The sequence below is a fragment of the Serinus canaria genome, chromosome 26 (genome assembly GCF_022539315.1).
Source record: "Serinus canaria isolate serCan28SL12 chromosome 26, serCan2020, whole genome shotgun sequence".
Classification (NCBI taxonomy): domain Eukaryota; kingdom Metazoa; phylum Chordata; class Aves; order Passeriformes; family Fringillidae; genus Serinus; species Serinus canaria.
Window position 1 is genome coordinate 2,964,890 of NC_066339.1, and position 17,288 is coordinate 2,982,177.

The window sequence follows — 17,288 nt, forward strand, 5'->3', positions numbered from 1 at the left end:
TCTATGCAAATTTAGGCGGGCTACGCAAATCAAGTGGGAGGTAATCATCGCGGAAGGGAGGAGACAGCAAATCACGGCGACACCACGCGTTATGCAAATGAGATGGCAAGGCGGTGTCCGGCTGTATGCAAATTAAGTGGGCGGTGTCACCTCCTCTATGCAAATCAGACTCCCGGCGTGCCGTACCGACGACACGAGCGCGGCGCCCGGCTCTATGCAAATGAGCCGCGCGCTATGCAAATGAACGGGCTCCGCGTGCGCTCCGCCCCTCCCGCGCTCTGATTGGCCGTTCGCTGGAGGTGGGGGGGGGTGGGACAGGACGGGACGCGACGCGACGCGCTCTCGCGAGAGCGGGGCGGGCACGGGCCGGAAGCGGAAGCGGCGGCGGCCGGTGCGGCGGCGGCCCCGAGGATGCTGCGGCTGCGCTGCAAGGCCCGGAGCGGCTCGCACGCGCTGCCGGGGCTGTCGCCGCACTCCCGCCTCCGCGACATGCAGGCCGCGCTCGCCGCGCTCACCGGAGTGCCCGCGCCCGCACAGCGCCTCCTGCACGGCTTCCCGCCGCGCAGCCTCGACCTCAGCGACGGCGAGCGGCGGCTGGGCGAGCTCGGCATCCACTCGGGTGAGGGCCCCGGGGGGGAGGAGGGCGGCGCTCTGAGGGCTCTGTCGCCCCGCCGGCTGCAATTGCGTTAATTAAAGAGGCCGTGGCACACACGCCCCTCATCAACCGGCGGTCGGGCCGGTTCCTGCTCCCGGGGGAGGCGTCAGCGTCCGGCTCGGCAGCGCTTCCTGCTCTCTGCGAGCGCCGCCGGTGCTTTGGCTGCGTCCCGGGGGTCCGGAGGGAGAAGCTTGCGGGGCTGGAGGGGACGGGGTCCGGGCCACGCCAGGTAGGTCCCGCGGGGACCGTTGTGGTGCCAGCGGCTGTTGGCCGAGGCTGTTTCCCGGCGGGATACCGAGCTGGGGGAAACGGGCGGGGGTGTGCGAGGCCGGGTCGGACGGGACTTGGAGCAGCCTGGGCCGGTGGAAGTGTCCCTGCCCTTGGAAAGGGTGGGACTGGGTGATGTTTAAGACCCCAAACCGTTCCGTGATTCTCTTCTGTGAGCCTCAGCAATGCCAGCACGGCCGCGTTGTTGTGTTGGAGGAGCAGCAGCAGCTTTAAGTCTCCCCTTTATGTCCCTCCTCCCGTGTGGCAGGTGACACTCTGATAGTGGAAGAGGACACATCCAAACCCGAGCCGGGCTCGCCGGTGGTGGCCAAGAAAGCGATGTCCCAGCCCGTCAGGGAAGCCGTGCCCGTGCTGGCCAGGAGGGTGGTGCCAGCAGACAATTCCTGCCTGTTCACCAGCATCTTCTACGTGGTGGAGGGCGGCGTGTACGACCCTGGCTGCGCCCCGGAGATGCGCAACCTCATCGCCCAGATCGTGGCCAGCGACCCCGAGTCGTACTGCGAGGCCGTGCTGGGCAAAACCAACAGGGAATACTGTGACTGGATCCGCAGGGAGGAGACCTGGGGAGGAGCCATCGAGGTGTCCATCCTGTCCAAGTTCTACCAGTGCGAGATCTGCGTGGTGGACACGCAGACCGTGCGCATCGACCGCTTCGGCGAGGACGCGGGCTACAGCAAGCGCGTGCTGCTGATCTACGACGGCATCCACTACGACCCCCTGGAGCGCCGCCTGCCCGCCTCGGACCTTCCTCCCCAGACCATCTTCCCCAGCAGCGATGACGTGGTGCTGGCGCAGGCTCTGGAGCTGGCGGATGAAGCCCGCAGGAAGAGGCAGTTCACGGATGTGAATCGCTTCGCCCTGCGCTGCATGGTGTGCCAGAAGGGACTGACGGGGCAGCTGGAGGCCAGGGAGCACGCCAGGGAGACTGGACACACCAACTTCGGGGAGGTGTGAGCTCAGCAGCACGAGGAGGGTGCCATCGACTACCTCAGCGCTCCGGAATCAGATTCTGGAGTCTCAGATAAGCTGTTTGTAATCATAAAATTCCGTTCACAGAGCTTGAAAAGCTTATTAACTAATTAACTAAATTAACTTCATGGTGGCCAACGCGCAGGTTTGGGAGTAGGGGATGGGGAGTAGGGATGGCACTTGGGCTGGTGGTGGACAGTGGCAGCCACACCTTGATTTCATCACCTTCTGTGTGTGTGTGTGTGAGTGAGATCTGAGCAGACAGACACAGCCAGGCTTGTCCAGCACTGCTGTAAAATCCATCTCTGAGGTGCTGAATGTGAGACCTGAGCAGACAGACACAGCCAGGCTTGTCCAGCACTGCTGTAAAATCAATCTCTGAGGTGCTGAATGTGTGACCTGAGCAGACAGACACAGCCAGGCTTGTCCAGCACTGCTGTAAAATCCACCTCTGAGGTGCTGAATGTGTGACCTGAGCAGACAGACACAGCCAGGCTTGTCCAGCACTGCTGTAAAATCCATCTCTGAGGTGCTGAATGTACATTTTCAGGGGAATTCAGTTAATATGAGGCTTTGGGAAACACACATATCAGCATCACTCACACTGAGAATTGGGCTCTGCTCATATGTGCAGCTCTCAGAGGGGAAACTGCTCGTGTGGTGCATGACTTATAATAGAAATACCAAGTAAAATATCAAAATACCATTTGTAGTAGAAAAAGGATCTCTGAGCTGCCCTACACCATCAGGAATAGACTGTGTAGTTTGTGTGCAGAGAACTTTAGGGAAAGCAATGGCCTCTAAGCTTTAAGGTAGCCTTTAAATTAATGAGTAGATGGATAAGTGTTGAATACAACTTATTAATCCTCCGTAGGTAGTTTTTAGTTGCTTGAAAAATAACTCTCAACCCCCTGGTGTTTACACTGCATCAGAGCATAAGCATGTTTCCTGGAATACTTGGGATTCTTCTTCATAATAGCATTGGAAATTCCTGCAAGAGGGAAGTGAGTAGTTAGGGAAGTGACTTAATTTGCATCTGTTAAATGCATTGAATATTTTACTTGAGCCAATTAAGGCCATGGTGTTACTAAGCTGTTCCAGTTTCCAAATACTGTGAATGAGCACTTTAAGGTTGAGTTCTCACTCTTTGCTGGTCAAAAGTTTTGCCCTCTGAAGGCCAGAGCCAGAAGGGAGGCTTGAAATTCCATCTGCTTTCTGCCTTAATGTGTTTGATTTGTCACCACTGCCTGTGGAGTAGCAAGACTTTCATTGTGATAATGAGATATCACAGCTGAATATTCAGATGAAAATAAGCTGGGGGAAGTGCCCCACTCCTTGGACTGTTCAGAATCAGGGAAGGTAAAATTGGGTTAATTGGAATTATTTTACCTCACAGTGAAGCTTGACAGGAAGTGCTTTTGAGGGCTTTTAAAAGGTGCTGTAAAGGTGCATATTACTGAAGGGGATTTTGGTTTTATTTTATTTTTCTTTGAAATGCCTGCAACACATCCTTGTTTCTTGAATTTTAAAATAGCCTTTGCCTGCCATTCTTCTGTTACTGTTTTGAGTGACCTTCCTTGTACTTTTAGGCTGGGGAACAAGAAGGAGCATGCTCAGACTGAGGCAGAAATAAACCCACTTTGCACGTGGGTTTAACCTAAAACCCAGTTTGAAAGGGCTCTGTTCCCTCAGGCACCTGCCCAAACTGGTGCAGCCATACCACCTTTTCTGCAAAAATCCCATTTCTAGGATTCTCAGCAGAGGCTCCCAGTTGGATCCTGAAATACAGGAGGGTTGTACTGAAGAAAGAACATAATTACTTAAGTGCTTTGCTGAATTAAGGCATGAATAATGAAACAGCCCAGGATCACCCAGAGCACTGTGGACCTGGGTTTGTTTTTAATTCAGTATAAAACACACATTAGCACTGTTGGGAGTTCCCTACAGAAACCCACTTAGCCTCCAGTGTTAAACCCTGCTCTGCTTTGAGCCTGTCATTAGGAAAAGGAGATAAAACCCCCCAAAACCCAACATTAACCCAGCCCTGCAGAAGCTGATGCTTAAACCCCTCCAGAAGTAGCTGACAGTTCAAAGGAACTTGAAGATGACACTGTGTTCTAACTCCTTGAGCTGAAATAGTGGCTAGGAAGGAGAGCAAGAGCCTGGTGAGCCCCAGGTGTGCTCTCAGCTCTCCCAGGGCAGCAGGGCCATGCCTGGGACAAGGAGCTGAGCCTCCCCCTTTGCCATCTGTCACATGGACACAATACCTACCTCAGAGAGGTGCACCAGGTGTCTGAAACACACGTGGAAGATCCATATTTATTGTCTGCCTTGACTTTGGGGAGCAACCCTTAGATTTTAGCTTTGTGTCCTGGATGGATTTCTCAAAGTGTGTGAAACTTTTTTTTTTTTTTTTCTTTTTCCCCCTGGTATTTCTCAGTTGCAGTATTTGAAAAATGAGCTTTATTTAATCCAGAGTGTTGAGCTTTGCTAGATCATGTTTGCATTGGGAATCTGCTACCAGAGAATCAGTTCCCTTGGAGGGAGACGTGTCACTATCACTGCTTGGATGTTCTCTTTTGTTGCCTAGAAAAATAAAATCTCTTTGGTTAAAAAAGATATACCTGTAATTCGTGGTTGTAAAAGTTGATATTGTTACAGGCTGACCAAGAACAAGTCCTTGACTGCAAGAATTCCTCCTCACTCTCCTAAACTTTCCCAGACAAAAAGTATCTGCATTATTTAAAACATAAAGTCTGGATAAAGTACAACTTTTTTTTCTTTTTAAAAATTCTTATTAGAGTGTTTTTTAGTATGTTTTAACTGGGATTTTCTTGCCCTTAATGACACAGCCAGGGAATTATCCCAGAAACGGCATCCTTCTAGTGGTGGGATGAACTCTGAATATCAGAAGGGGATGAGATGAGCTTCAAGGTCCTTTCCACACCAAACCACTCTGGGATTCTATGAAATGGGGTACCTGAGATATCAGGACTCAGCTGTAAAGAGAGTTTTACATCCTCCAGAATCCTTTATGCACTGAAATATACAAATAATTAAGCCAACTTCACAAATATTTGTGTCCAGTATTACCAGATCCACTCCATGGATGCACTAGACTGAAAGAGCAATCTGGGGAGAAAATCAGTAATAACTGGAATTTCTGAAGGACAAACCTAACTCTGAAGTTCTGAGTAAGCTCCTATCAAAAGAGCAGTTTCTGGGGAGGGCACTGAGACAAGGAACATCCTGTTCCATGGTGCCCCTCAAACCAGCACAGTCACAGGGGTGCCATTGTGACAGCTTGGGGACAATGTCCTGTGCCCATCCTGCTCTCCTGGGGAATATCCCAGCTCTGCAACTGGGATCTGTTCTGGGGCAGCCAACCCCCAGGGAGGCTGGAACCTCTCTGACCCCACAGTGCTGTGTTTGTCCTCTGGGCAGGATGAGGAGAGCAGAAGTTCTGTGCTGCTGGGGGAGGTTCTGAGCAATCAGACTGACACACGAGTGCTGAATCATCTGTGTGTGCCTGATTTCACTGCAGAACCCACCCATGGGCCAGCCCTGGCAGCCTCCCAGCCAAGGAAACTCTCCAGAAGAGGAACTAAAAGTTGTCAGCTTGCTGTTTGGAAAATTGCAGCTGCCATGCAATTAAATGTCTGCCTGCATTTTAAATCAAACTTTGCATCCAGCTCTAAAACTGCCGTCGGGTTTGTTCCAAATAAAATCCTTCAAATTGGGTGAAATCACTCCTGCTGTTTCAGCTGTCTGAGCACCAACTCCCCCCTGAAACAGGAGTACAACAGAGGAGTTAACAAAATCAGGCTGTCCAGGGCCTCAGTGCCCTTGTTTATTATTTTTAATTAAATCTTAAGGAAAATGTTGGGGAACTATTAAAGCTTGAGAGCTGCCTTCTCACTTCTGGTGTTAATGGTAAGCAAGCAATGGGAACACTTCAGCTCCCTTCTCCAGCTCCTTTCTGTGAAACAGAGATAATAAATATTATAGAAATAATATTTATATACTAAATATTTATTTAATAAAGAAATAAAACCCTTCCTTTGCCATAGGAAGGTTTGATGAGTGCTGTGCAGCAGGAGGCATTAACTACATTAACTACATTCTCCAGCTCCTTTTTGTGAAACAGAGAAAAATATTATATAAATAATGTTCACATAATAATTAAATATTTAATAAAGAACTAAAACCTTCTTTGGCCATAGGAAAGTTTGATGAGGGCTGTGCAGCAGGAGGCATTAACTACATTCTCCAGCTCCTTTTTGTGAAACAGAGAAAAATATTATATAAATAATGTTCACATAATAAATAAATCTTTATTTAATAAAGAAATAAAACCTTCCTTGGCCATAGGAAGGTTTAATGAGTGCTGTGCAGCAGGAGGCATTAACTACATTAACTACATTCTCCAGTTCCTTTTTGTGAAACAGAGAAAAATATTATATAAATAATGTTCACATAATAATTAAATATTTAATAAAGAACTAAAACCTTCCTTGGCCATAGGGAGGTTTAATGAGTGCTGTGCAGCAGGAGGCATTAACTACATGCTATTTTCCATAACAGATTTGTCAGCACACAGGCTGTGCCTGCAATTTGGGTGAAGGAAAGTGCCCAGGAGTCCCAGAGTCAAAAACCCCTCCTTACCTTGACAGGAATCTTATCAGTGACGCCTGTGGATGCTTTTCCTTCAGGGCCAGCCCTGAGTCACTTGTGCCCTCGTGTTTAGGAACAGGGTGAGGCTCAGCAGGGCTGTGAGGCTGCCAAAGTCCTCCCAGGGCACTGGGAAGTTTTCTCTGCATCATTTGACTCCTGGCACATCCTCCATGCCATCTCTGTGAAATCACACCTTATTTTGGGTGGCAGCTATTTATATTTGTTGGAGGGAGAGGAATGTGGAAAAAGAACAGGTTCTTTCTGGGCTCCTGATCCAGAGGAGCTGCAGATTTCTCCTGATGGATCCTGACACTTTCCTGACCCACACGGGGCTGCAGGCAGCCAGCTCTGCCTGTTGGACTGCCCAGACTGGAGTCCTGCTGCTGTCAGGCACCCCTGCCCCGTGCTGCTGCTCACTCACACCCTGCTGGCACTGCAAGAACAAAATTACCCCAGCTTTGCTTTCCTCCCTCTCTCAGAGCAGCCTCAGCACCGGGCACAACTCGACAAAACCCACGCAGCTCTAAAGCTTCCACTTCAAATTAAAATTAATTCATTAAAAGCTGGGGAAACCTGTGCTTGGGACAGCAAACAGCTCAGGCAGCTGCTGGGGTGCATCAATCAAAGCCACTTCACTAATTAACACCATGTTCAAACTCTCTTGATGCTGTGCCATCCAGCACAGCTCCTGAAGCCCTGGCACCAATCCTGCCCTCAATCCCTGGTTGTGACAGTGCCCCAGCAGCTCTGGCTGCATCCCCATCCCTCCCCAGGCCAGCGTGGGACAGCAGGAAGGGCTGGGGCTCTCAGCAGCCTCTGCTTCGTTGATTTGCTCTGCAGCACAAGTTCCCTTCTGCAACAGCACTTGGCTGGGCTCAGTACTGCCAGTGGGAGCCTCTGGCTCATCTGCTCTCCCTCCATCTTCCCCTGGCTTTAATTAGCTGATGTTTCCACTTCCCTGTTCCGTGGAGCAGGGAACATGTGTGGTAACAAATCCTTTTGCTAAAAATACCAATTGAAAAAAAAAAATCATTGGAGCGTGGAAATGTGAATGAATCCGGCAGCTGTGTCAGCCCTGGAAATTTCCTGCAGGATGTTTGCAGATTTGCAGTGAGCAGCACCTTGTCAAGCAGGTACAAGTCCATGCTGTGAGGGGGGAATGGCCAAAGCTTTGTTAATCAGCAGGAAAAACTCCAATTTTAACAACAGAGCCCAAAGTCAGGGTAGGAAGGAGGCTCTGCTGTTCTCTGTCTGCCCCTGCAGCTCCACCCGGGCTGGGGGTCGGTGTCACCCTGCACAGAGTGGGGACATCCGGGCCCCTCTTTGAGGAGGCAGCAGAGGTGGCACCAGGGGCTCAGGGCAGGAGATGCTGCTGGAGAAACGCCCCAGCAGAGGTTCTGAGAAGGTGTCAGTGTGAGGATGAGCCTGATGGGCATCTGGGGTCTTCGGCTTTCACCAGAGCTCCAGGAGCTGCCTGGGGAAGGAGTCCCCAGCACGGCGAAGGAGCTTGCAGAGGTTTTGATGCCAACTGGGGCAAAAGCAGCTGCAGGTCGGGACAGGCAGCAGGAGCGTGGGAGCTGCGCAGACCTGGGCACCCCTTCCTGCAGCACGTCAATAAATCCGTGCCCAATCTTCCCTCCCCAAAACACTTTCTGCCTGTCTTTACAACCTCCTTCCTTTGCAAGCAGCAAACTCCTGGCCTCTGGGAAGCTGTGGCGATAATACAAGTAGCAACCAGTCTCAGGCCGGGCTGTTTTCAGAGCTGAGCTCCCGGCCCGGGCTGCGGCATCCCGGCCAAACCAGCCGAGAGCAGAAGCGGCTGCGGGTGACGCGCTCCGTAATTACCGAGTGCAAGGCTGGGCTCAGGGCTCCGCTGTCAGCGAGCAGCTATGCGGCAGAACAGGATGTCGGATTAAGGAGTCTCCTATCGGCCGCAGCCGTGCCCAGGACAGCAGGGGACAGCAGGGAAGTGAGCGAGCTGGGTGGCACAGAGCAGAGCTGCCCGCAGCTGCCGGCTCACACCCAGCGCTCCGGGGCACGGCACGGCCGGGCTTTGGGGGCTCGGCTCGGGGGATCCAGGCTGGAACGGCAGGAAAGGTACCCGGCAGGGCTGCAGGATGAATTGCACTCGGCCTGGGTGCAGGTGAGGGGCCAGGGATCGCCTGTCAGGACGTACCTGCCGAGCACCCACCTGGGCAGCGCAGCCTTATCTGCGGCGGAGCGGGGTTAATGTGTAACCCGGCTGTGTTTGGTTAGCCCAGAAAAGCAAAGAAATCCTGGGATAGGCACGGCCCGGGACAAGGAATTGGGCAGCACGGAACGACGGACAGCCTGGTAAAACTACAAAACGGATTAATAATAATTTCTGTTCCTGCTTGTCCTTTGCTCTCTATGCTTCTCCTGCTGGATGGGCTGCGGGGCTCTGGGTACCTGCAGGGCTCTGCTTTGCAAGGGTGAAATGTGGTGGGGGATTCACCAGGGAAGCTGGACCAGGTGGTTTGGAGGTGGTGTGGTGGGAGGAAAGCTGTGCTCGGGACAGCAAACAGCTCAGGCAGCTGCTGGGGTGCTTCATTTACCTGCTGAGATAGGAGGAAATTCAGATCTGCCCTTGACCCCTTCGGCCCTGAGCTGGGATCCATCCCCCGGGCTGCTCCCAGCTGGGTCAGTGCCTGCAGAGGGGGGTTTGCTCTGGGTTGTGTCTGGGGTTGGCCAGCACAAAGCCTTTCCCAGGCAGGAGGGGTCTGGCTGCTGTGCCCCAGACAGCAAAACCGAGGTGTTCTAACCCGGGATGAAGAGCTTGGAGTGGTGCTGTCTGAAAGAAAGTAGCCTCTTCTCTAAAGCAATTAGCATTAATTGCTAGCCGGCACCTCTTTGATGGCTCCGTGGGCTTTTAAAGGACAGTTATGGCAACGGCCACAAGAGCTGAGGGACCTGGCATTTGGATTTGGGTAAAAAAACAACTTCTTCCAAATATGTTTTTAGTTGGGGAAGAGAGCTACACCACTGAAACCCAGCTATAAAACAGCTTTTTGAGTACCATGTCTTTTATCAAACACTCAGTCACGTTTTTAGTTTGTGGCTGTTACTGTTGTGGCAAAGAAGGAACTAAAATCCTTCTGAATCATTAAAACTGGGGGTTTCAACACTGATTTTTCCCCTTTCCCGAGCTGGATGAGTGTGCTGGAGCTGTAATCACATCAGAGAGCTAATGGGCAGGAAAAGGAACTTCTTGTTTCGGAGCAGCTCCTCTGCCCTGCCCGGCGGGCTCGGGCTGGACTTTGCCTCCCATGAGCTGGGGCCCGGTGGGTGCCAAAGCCTTGGCAGCTGCTTGAGGTCCCTGCAAATGCTGGTTTTGATGAGAGAAAATGATTTCTTTAGTGGACTGGTGGTGGGGGGGATCCTCACGGAGAAAATGCCTCCCTGCTGACCCCAGGCTGCTGCACACTCAAGTTCCAGCAAGGTTTTCACTTCCTCAGGAGGGTTTTGCTGTCTGAAATGTGGGAGGGAGGCAGCCAGGAGCAGCACAACAACCATGGCCAAGCCTCCTGCTACTGAGGAGTCAATGTAAATCTAGAATAGTTTTGATATAAATCTAAATTTCCCCTTGTGGAGGCTACAGTGCACAGCAAAACCCTGCAGAGGCCTGAAGTCCCCCAGGCTCAGCTCTGCTTCCTCCCAGCTCAAATCCCTGGCTAGGAAGAGATCTGAATTCAAAGAATCCAGGGAATTGCTGTTCCAAAGCCACCACTTACTTCAACATCACTTAAGCAGTAAATAATGCAAAGCTGAGACTGAAATATTAAACTCCTCCTGCGTGGAAGGATTAGAGCTGTCGGGGCGTGGGTGTTGAAATCTGATTTTTGCGGCGTATTCCAATTACAAAGGAATTCTTTCAGGGTCTAACACTCTGAACAAGCAGCCAGTTCTGCTCACTTATCTCTGGATCTAATTCCCTGATCCTGCTACAAGGAAAAAAAGCAGCAGTGTGTTCCTGCCTGCAGGTTACAGCACAAGGGCTCCTCTGTCTCCCGAGGAGCAAATCCTCTCGCGTGGGTCCGTGTGTCTTGCAGGGGCTGCTGGTGTTTGTTTTGCTGCTCCCTCTCACCCCCACGGCCCAGTTCCCTCCCCCAGAACAGGAGGAGGCTCATTGGTGGTGCCAGGAATTTTTGGAAGCTCGGTGCTTTGCATCCCTCAGTAATGGCACCTTCTGTGGGTGCTCAGCAGAGCTCTGGGCAGGGATAACTGTGCCCTCTGCCCCCTGGCACCCTGCCCCGGTATGGGAAACCCAAATCCAGGCTGTTTGTCACCCTGCTGCCACTCTGGGGTCCCACTAGGTGATGAGAGGTCTGGGCTGCATCAGGGGGACACTGCTGTGAGCAGAGGGGACATTAGGGTGCTGCTTGAACCCCCCTGGGCACAGCCCCAGCCTGCCCTGCTCCCCACAGGCTGTGCCAGCCATGTGCCCAAACACACCCAGGCATGCCCCAAAGGCCCGGGGACACCTCCCTGGGGACACCTCTCCTGGGCCCCCAAGGAAGGGTGGCAGAGGCAGCTCCTTGCCAGGAGGAAGCTCCTAACAGAGCAAGGATGTGAGTAACCAGCAGCATTTTGGGCCAGCACGTTCCCAAGTTCAAGCTGCAGGGCTGGCACGGGGTGTGGCAGAGGAAAGAGATCCCAGGAGTCGGGGCTGGGGCTGTGCTGGGGTTTCTGTGCCAGGCTTAGAGCTTTTCTTGTGCCTTATCCACGCCTGTGAGGTGAGCAGAGAGCCACCAACACGAGCTGGCTGGGCTGAGATTACCCCATTCCCAAATATTTTGAGGACAACTTCAAGGATGATTTTTAAAAGCCCAGCTGTGCCTTCTCCTGGAGAGCACAATTCCTCCATCCAGCAGCTGGAGATGGAGCACAATTCCTCCATCCAGCAGCTTCAGAGCCAGCCTGTCTCCCTCCCAGCGTGCTTGAGTCACCCCTGGGGGAACCTCACAACTTACTGTTTGTCCTTTTTCCTGCTCCAGCCAGGACATTCCCGCTGTGCCAGCCTCCAGGGCAGCCCAGGCTATGCCTAGGAAGGAGCTGGGGATGGCTGGCTGCAACTCTGGCAGCTGTGACAGCATGGTCAGCACGGCCTCCAACCACTCCCAGCGGGTGAGTAACCCCAGGGTGCCCAGCCCAGCTCACCCCTCTGGGCTGGAGAAGGATTTTGGGCAGATCTTGGCCCAAATCTGCTCTCTGATGCTGCTTTGGGGGCAGCTGGAGGCCCTGAGACAGCAGCCAAACCAGGTGGATTCCTGAATTCCTGCCCCAGAGCACTCCCAGCCTTCCCATCCTGCCACGTGTGTGGGGAGCCCTTGGTGCTGCAGGGGCTGCTCTGGGCCAGGACAGATCCCTGGAGAAGGGATCCTGACCTGGAGAGGGGATCCCTGGAGAGGGGATCCTGTCCTGAAGAGGGGGATCCTGTCCCTGGAGAGGGGATCCCTGGAGAGGGGATCCTGTCCTGGAGAGGGGATCCTGTCCTGGAGAGGGGATCCTGTCCCTGGAGAGGGGGATCCTCTCCTTGGAGAGGGGGATACTGTCCCTGGAGAGGGGGATCCTGTCCCTGGAGAGGGGGATCCTCTCCTTGGAGAGGGGATCCTGTCCTGGAGAGGGGATCTGTGGAGAGGGAATCCCTGGAGAGAGGATCCTGTCCTGAAGAGGGGATCCTGTCCTGGAGAGGGGATCCCTGGAGGACAGATCCCTGGAGAGGGGGATCCTGTCCCTGGAGAGGGGATCTGTGGAGAGGGAATCCCTGGAGAGGGGGATCCTGTCCCTGGAGAGGGGATCTGTGGAGAGGGAATCCCTGGAGAGGGGGATCCTGTCCCTGGAGAGGGGATCTGTGGAGAGGGAATCCCTGGAGAGGGGATCCTGTCCCTGGAGAGGGGATCCCAGAAGGGGGGATCCTCTCCCTGCAGAGGCTCCTGTGCTGCCAGGGCTGCAGGGATCAGAGCAGTTGGGTAACTGGGTCACACTGGCTCCAAGCAGTGACAAACCCACAGGGGACAGCGAGCTGAGCTCCTCCTGCCTGGCACCAGATGAGTTCCCCAGTTAAGGCAGGGGTGAGTTTGGACCATGGGTGTAGATGTGTAATGTTTCACTATCTGTCCATTAAAGCTTGTTTGTCTCCCAACACTGATCCCAAGATTGATGGCTAATTACATCCTGCCTGGCTTGGAGCATAATTGATACGTGTGAGAGCAGCTCAGGGCTGGCAGCTTTTCCATCTGAAGTATTGCAAACCAGAACCAAACCCTCTGAGTTTAATGGGGATGGAAGAACTGGTTGTGATACTGCATGGTAAAAGGTTTGGATAAGGAGTCTCTGCAAAACAACTCCACCTGGGATAATTCCTGCCCTGTGCTTGGCACATTCCATCCTGTGCCACAGATTGCAGGAATCACCTCGATACCTGATACTGCAATAACATCTCCTGGTGCTCAAAATACAACAAAAATCCCACAGTTCTGGCTCAGGAATGACTGGGGGAGCAAGGAGAGTTCATCACCTGCACAGAACCCTTCAGTGGTGGTGGTGCTTTCTGAGATTCAGCAGTGCTGGGCACTGCAGGTCTCTGTACTGTAGATTTGCTACCCATCTGCTCACACTGCAGCTTAAAGAGCTGAAAGTAGAGGCCAAGTTCCCAAGTTCAGAGTAATCCAAATTCTGACCCACAGAGGAGGGTAATACAAAAAAGGCTTATATATTTCTTATTTTTAGAGGAGGTTGTCTGGTTTTCTGGAGCTGTAAATATTCATTATTGAACAGCCACTGGCCAAGCAGCTGCCACAGGCTCCCTAAACTACCTGGACATTAAATCTAAATATATACAATATTAAAACTATATAATCTATTAAAATATATAATATTAATACATATATAAAGTGATATATATGTGTAGTATAATGTAAACCTCTAAGATATATATAGTATAAAGTAAACCTCTCTTTCTTATATATATTTTATATAGATCTATATTATAATATATACATATATTTTTCTACATTTTATATGTATACATAACAAATATATGCATATATATTTATATTTCTATATACTATAGATGCACACTACGTATATATTTACTTATGTATATATATATAGTATAAAGTAAACCTCTAATATCTATTTATACACATATATATTATAAATATATACATATATATTTATATATTTTATATGTATATATAATAAATATATGTATATATATTTCTATTTCTATATACTACAGATGCACACTACATATATATATTATATATGTAGTATAAAGTAAACATATATTTTTAATATATATTTTATATCTTTATATTCACACATAAATATATAAATATATATTTATATATTTTATATGTATGTATAATATATAAGTTTATATTTCTATATACTATATATACACACACTACTTTATATATATATATATATATATATATATATATATATATATGGAGTACAAAGTAAACCTGTCTTCCTTACCTGCTGTGCTCTGTATTTTGTTTCTGCAGAGTGACAACAGCTATGATTATTTGTCAGTGGAAGAGAAGGAGTGTTTGATGTTCCTGGAGGAAACCATTGGCTCCCTGGATGCAGAGGGGGACAGTGGGGTGTCCACGGATGACACCGACTCCGGGGAGCCCTCCAAGCCCAGGAAAGGCCCTGTGCCCCGGGGTGAGCTGGAAACCCTGCTGCAGATAAGATTTTAGTATAAAATATAAAAATCTGTTTATTTCTTTCCCCAGATAGTTTCCTACAGGCCTTATTCTCAAGCACAGATATGTACAACACACATCCTGTCTAGGCATGAATATTTTACAGAATTTGCTGATGCCTCAACTCAATGGCTTTGAAATTCTACAATACATAAATACCTTGCAGGGATTCTGTTAGTGTCAGTAATTACAGTAATTAACGGGGCTCTGTCAGGCCCAAAGGGTCCAATTTCCCCAGCAGGGATGGATCAGGTATAGGGGTCCCACCTGTGGAATTCCCTGGACTGAAGGCACTTGAGATGATAGTCCATGCTCACACTCAGGTGTTCATTATTTCTGATCAGTGGAACACTCTCACTGCTGGGAGTTCTGCAGCTTTTCATCAGCAGCCACAAAATGCCCAACAATCTCTTGGTACAAGGGCTTTTAAAACTAAACTATCCAGTTAAGAACTGGCACCTGGATTATTTTCCCTTTTACCCAATAACTGATCCCACAGAGCCCCCAGTGGGGATTTTCCCACCCAATTACAAAATGCCACCCAAACCCACGGAGAAGGAGGAAGAAGAAACCCAGGATGACAGCCTGTGCCCTCCATCCTGCTTCCATCCCCAACACACTAAAAACCCCAAACCCTCAATTTCTCACCCACTGACACACCCACACTGCTCTCTAGAATCTATTGCACACTTCTATCTTGAACTCCAGGAAACTTTCTCCATTAGTGAGGGTCAAAGTCAGAGTTCCCCTGGGGTCAGGGCACCCCAGAGCAGACACAGAAACATTCCCTGGGTGCCCTGGGATTGCACATCAGAGGAGCTGGGGGAGCCCTGGGTGCCTGTGCTGGCCCAGAAAGGGTGAGGGCTGTCCTGTGTCCAGAGCATGACTCCAGCTCCTTCTCTTCCCAGATCTGGGGAACAGGACTCCCCCTGCAAGCAGAGCTCAGAGTGGTAAAAGCATCCCTGCCCCAGCAGCTGCTCCGGGCCCGGGCTATTCCAGCCTCCCCAGGAACATCCCTGCAGCAAATAGAGCTTCTGGCAGCACAGGAGCTGTCCCCGCGGTGCCAGCAGGAAAAGCTGCCCAGGAGGTGCCCAAGGAGGGCAGGCTGGAGCTCGGCAGAGCAGGAAGCCACACCAAGTCGGTGATGATCCAACCCCCAGACCCCTTCCAGGACGAGCTGGAGTGGTCACGCAGCCAGCGCTCGGATGCCAGGGGGGAGGCGGCCAAGGAGACCAAGATTTGGACTTCGTGGGGCCACCTGGAGAAATCCCCGCTGGACGAGGCCCCTCAGGACCCCGACACCAAGCGTGGGCCTCCAACCGCCCCCAAACCACGGAAACTGCCACCAAACATCATCCTGAAAACCAGCAGGAGCAGCCCCGTGCCCGAGCACAGCCAGAAGGTAAAGGCAGCACCTCCACCCTCCGCCAGCTGCCAGGCCAGCCCTGCCAGCGACAGCACTGCTGAGAGGGGGACTTCGGGCCACCTCGACCCCAAGGAGAAGGAGAAAGCCCGAAGGGAGGCCCTGCAGAAGCTGGGACTGCCCCAGGACAGGAGGGAGCCCAGCGCCCAGCTCCATCCCCACCCCAGGGAGACAGCACTGCCCATCCCCGGGCAGCCTGGGGAGGGCTCCGTGCCAGCGATCCGGCAGATGCCCTTCAAATCCAACACCCTGGAGCGCTCCGGGGTGGGGCTGGGCAGCTCCATGGGCAGCCCCAAGGAGCAGAACGGCCGCGGCAGCAGCAGCAGCTCCCTGGGCAAGATGTCCTTCATCGAGCGCCTGGCGCCCAGCTTCCTCCGCAGCCGGCCCCGGCCCGCCTCCCTCGGGCCAGGGAAGGACTTTGGGGGCCTGAAGGAGCAGGAGGAGAAGGACAAGAGCAGCAAGAGGAGATCCCACCCTCTGCCCAGCTTCCCCCGGCCGCCGCGTGTCGCCGTCAGCGTGAAGATCTCGCCCAAGGGCGCGGCCGATGAGAACCGGCGTGAGGCGCTCAAGAAGTTGGGGCTGCTGAAGGAGTAGCTCGTGGGGCTGGTGGAAAAGGGGATTTTTCACCCCAAATCCAGCGGCCTGCACTGCCTGGGGCACGAGCATCTGCTGCCAGCTCCTGCCCGAGAGGTGCTGGGAGCTTCACACCGAATAGAGGAAGGCGGCGTGTACAGAATGTTTTGTATATAGCAGGTGTACAGGAGCTGTTTATGCAGCTCTCAGCGTGGATGGGGTGTGCTCTCCTGCAAGGGCTTTGCTGCATTTGGGGATCCACCAAAACAGGGAAGCCGTGGAATTCGGGGTGTGGCTTGTTTTCAAAAGGGTTGCCTGTGGATAAAGCGTCTCCGGGGAGAACTGCTGGACTTTGCTGCTCCTTTAGGACTTTTTGGGGATTTTTTTATTAATTTTATCACAGCCTCTGAGACCTGAGCACTCACCTGCCATGTGAAAGTGCCTTGCAAAACCATCACTGCCTGCTGGGAGGGCTGGAGGGCTGCCCAGCCATCCCACTGCCTCCCTGCCACACTCTGCTCTCCCACCCAGCCCTGCCCACCTGCATCCAGCCCCCGGAGGAGGCTTGAAGTGCAGGAAGACACAGCTGAGGAGGCCAGAGGCTGTGCTGGTGTCAGTGCTGCCCAAAATGGGGCAGATGCAAGGCTGGGACAGCTCCAGCTCATCCCTTCTGAGCTGTGCTGGCACCTCTCAGGCTCAGCTAATGCTGCTGACACCCCTGGGGAACAGAGGTGGCTGATGTCCCTAATAAACGTGTGTGTGATCGGAACCTGCCATGTGCTACAGACTTATGTCACAGTCAGGTAAATAATAAATGCCCCTAAATATTTAAAAACAAAACCAAAAGGGGTTTAAAACAAAGAGTTCTGAGAGAAAGGATGGGCCAGGTCGGGTCTGTCCCACCTAGAAAATGGAATTATTTGATCAGCACAGGCAAAGTCTTCCATGGAGCAGGGATGGTGGAGGGTGG

The 17,288-nt window shown here is 51.9% G+C and overlaps 2 protein-coding genes and 1 long non-coding RNA gene across 9 annotated transcripts; 2 read left to right on the forward strand and 1 right to left on the reverse strand.

Moving 5' to 3' along the window:
• The first annotated feature begins 337 nt into the window (after positions 1-337).
• Positions 338-4,531, forward strand: YOD1 (YOD1 deubiquitinase). Of its 4 annotated transcripts, none has more exons than XR_007780077.1 (3): positions 338-619; positions 1,191-2,368; positions 2,442-4,531. XR_007780077.1 is itself a non-coding variant. In XM_009097292.4 (2 exons), the coding sequence occupies exons 1-2, from the start codon at positions 412-414 to the stop codon at positions 1,895-1,897; spliced, it is 915 nt and encodes a 304-aa protein (XP_009095540.2). In that variant the 5' UTR covers positions 338-411; the 3' UTR covers positions 1,898-4,531. The 4 variants fall into 4 exon arrangements, 1 of the variants encoding a protein (XP_009095540.2); XR_007780078.1 differs by having other exon boundaries at positions 1,191-2,295; XR_007780079.1 differs by having other exon boundaries at positions 1,191-2,222; positions 2,296-4,531.
• On the reverse strand, positions 2,090-8,531 carry LOC108963123 (uncharacterized). Of its 2 annotated transcripts, none has more exons than XR_007780080.1 (4): positions 8,432-8,531; positions 6,578-6,765; positions 2,312-5,891; positions 2,090-2,238 (listed from the first exon to the last, which is right to left on the reverse strand). It is a non-coding gene; the product is annotated as an uncharacterized LOC108963123 (long non-coding RNA). The 2 variants fall into 2 exon arrangements; XR_001991834.3 differs by having other exon boundaries at positions 2,148-2,288; positions 2,362-5,891.
• Positions 6,816-17,087, forward strand: C26H1orf116 (chromosome 26 C1orf116 homolog). 3 transcript variants are annotated; one of them, XM_018922237.3, is made up of 4 exons: positions 6,816-7,719; positions 11,602-11,731; positions 14,119-14,281; positions 15,231-17,087. In XM_018922237.3, the coding sequence occupies exons 2-4, from the start codon at positions 11,645-11,647 to the stop codon at positions 16,337-16,339; spliced, it is 1,359 nt and encodes a 452-aa protein (XP_018777782.1). In that variant the 5' UTR covers positions 6,816-7,719; positions 11,602-11,644; the 3' UTR covers positions 16,340-17,087. The 3 variants fall into 3 exon arrangements, with proteins under 3 accessions (XP_018777782.1, XP_018777780.1, XP_009095620.1); XM_018922235.3 differs by lacking the exon at positions 6,816-7,719 and adding an exon at positions 8,625-8,729; XM_009097372.4 differs by lacking the exon at positions 6,816-7,719 and adding an exon at positions 8,785-8,920.
• The last annotated feature ends 201 nt before the right edge of the window (positions 17,088-17,288 follow it).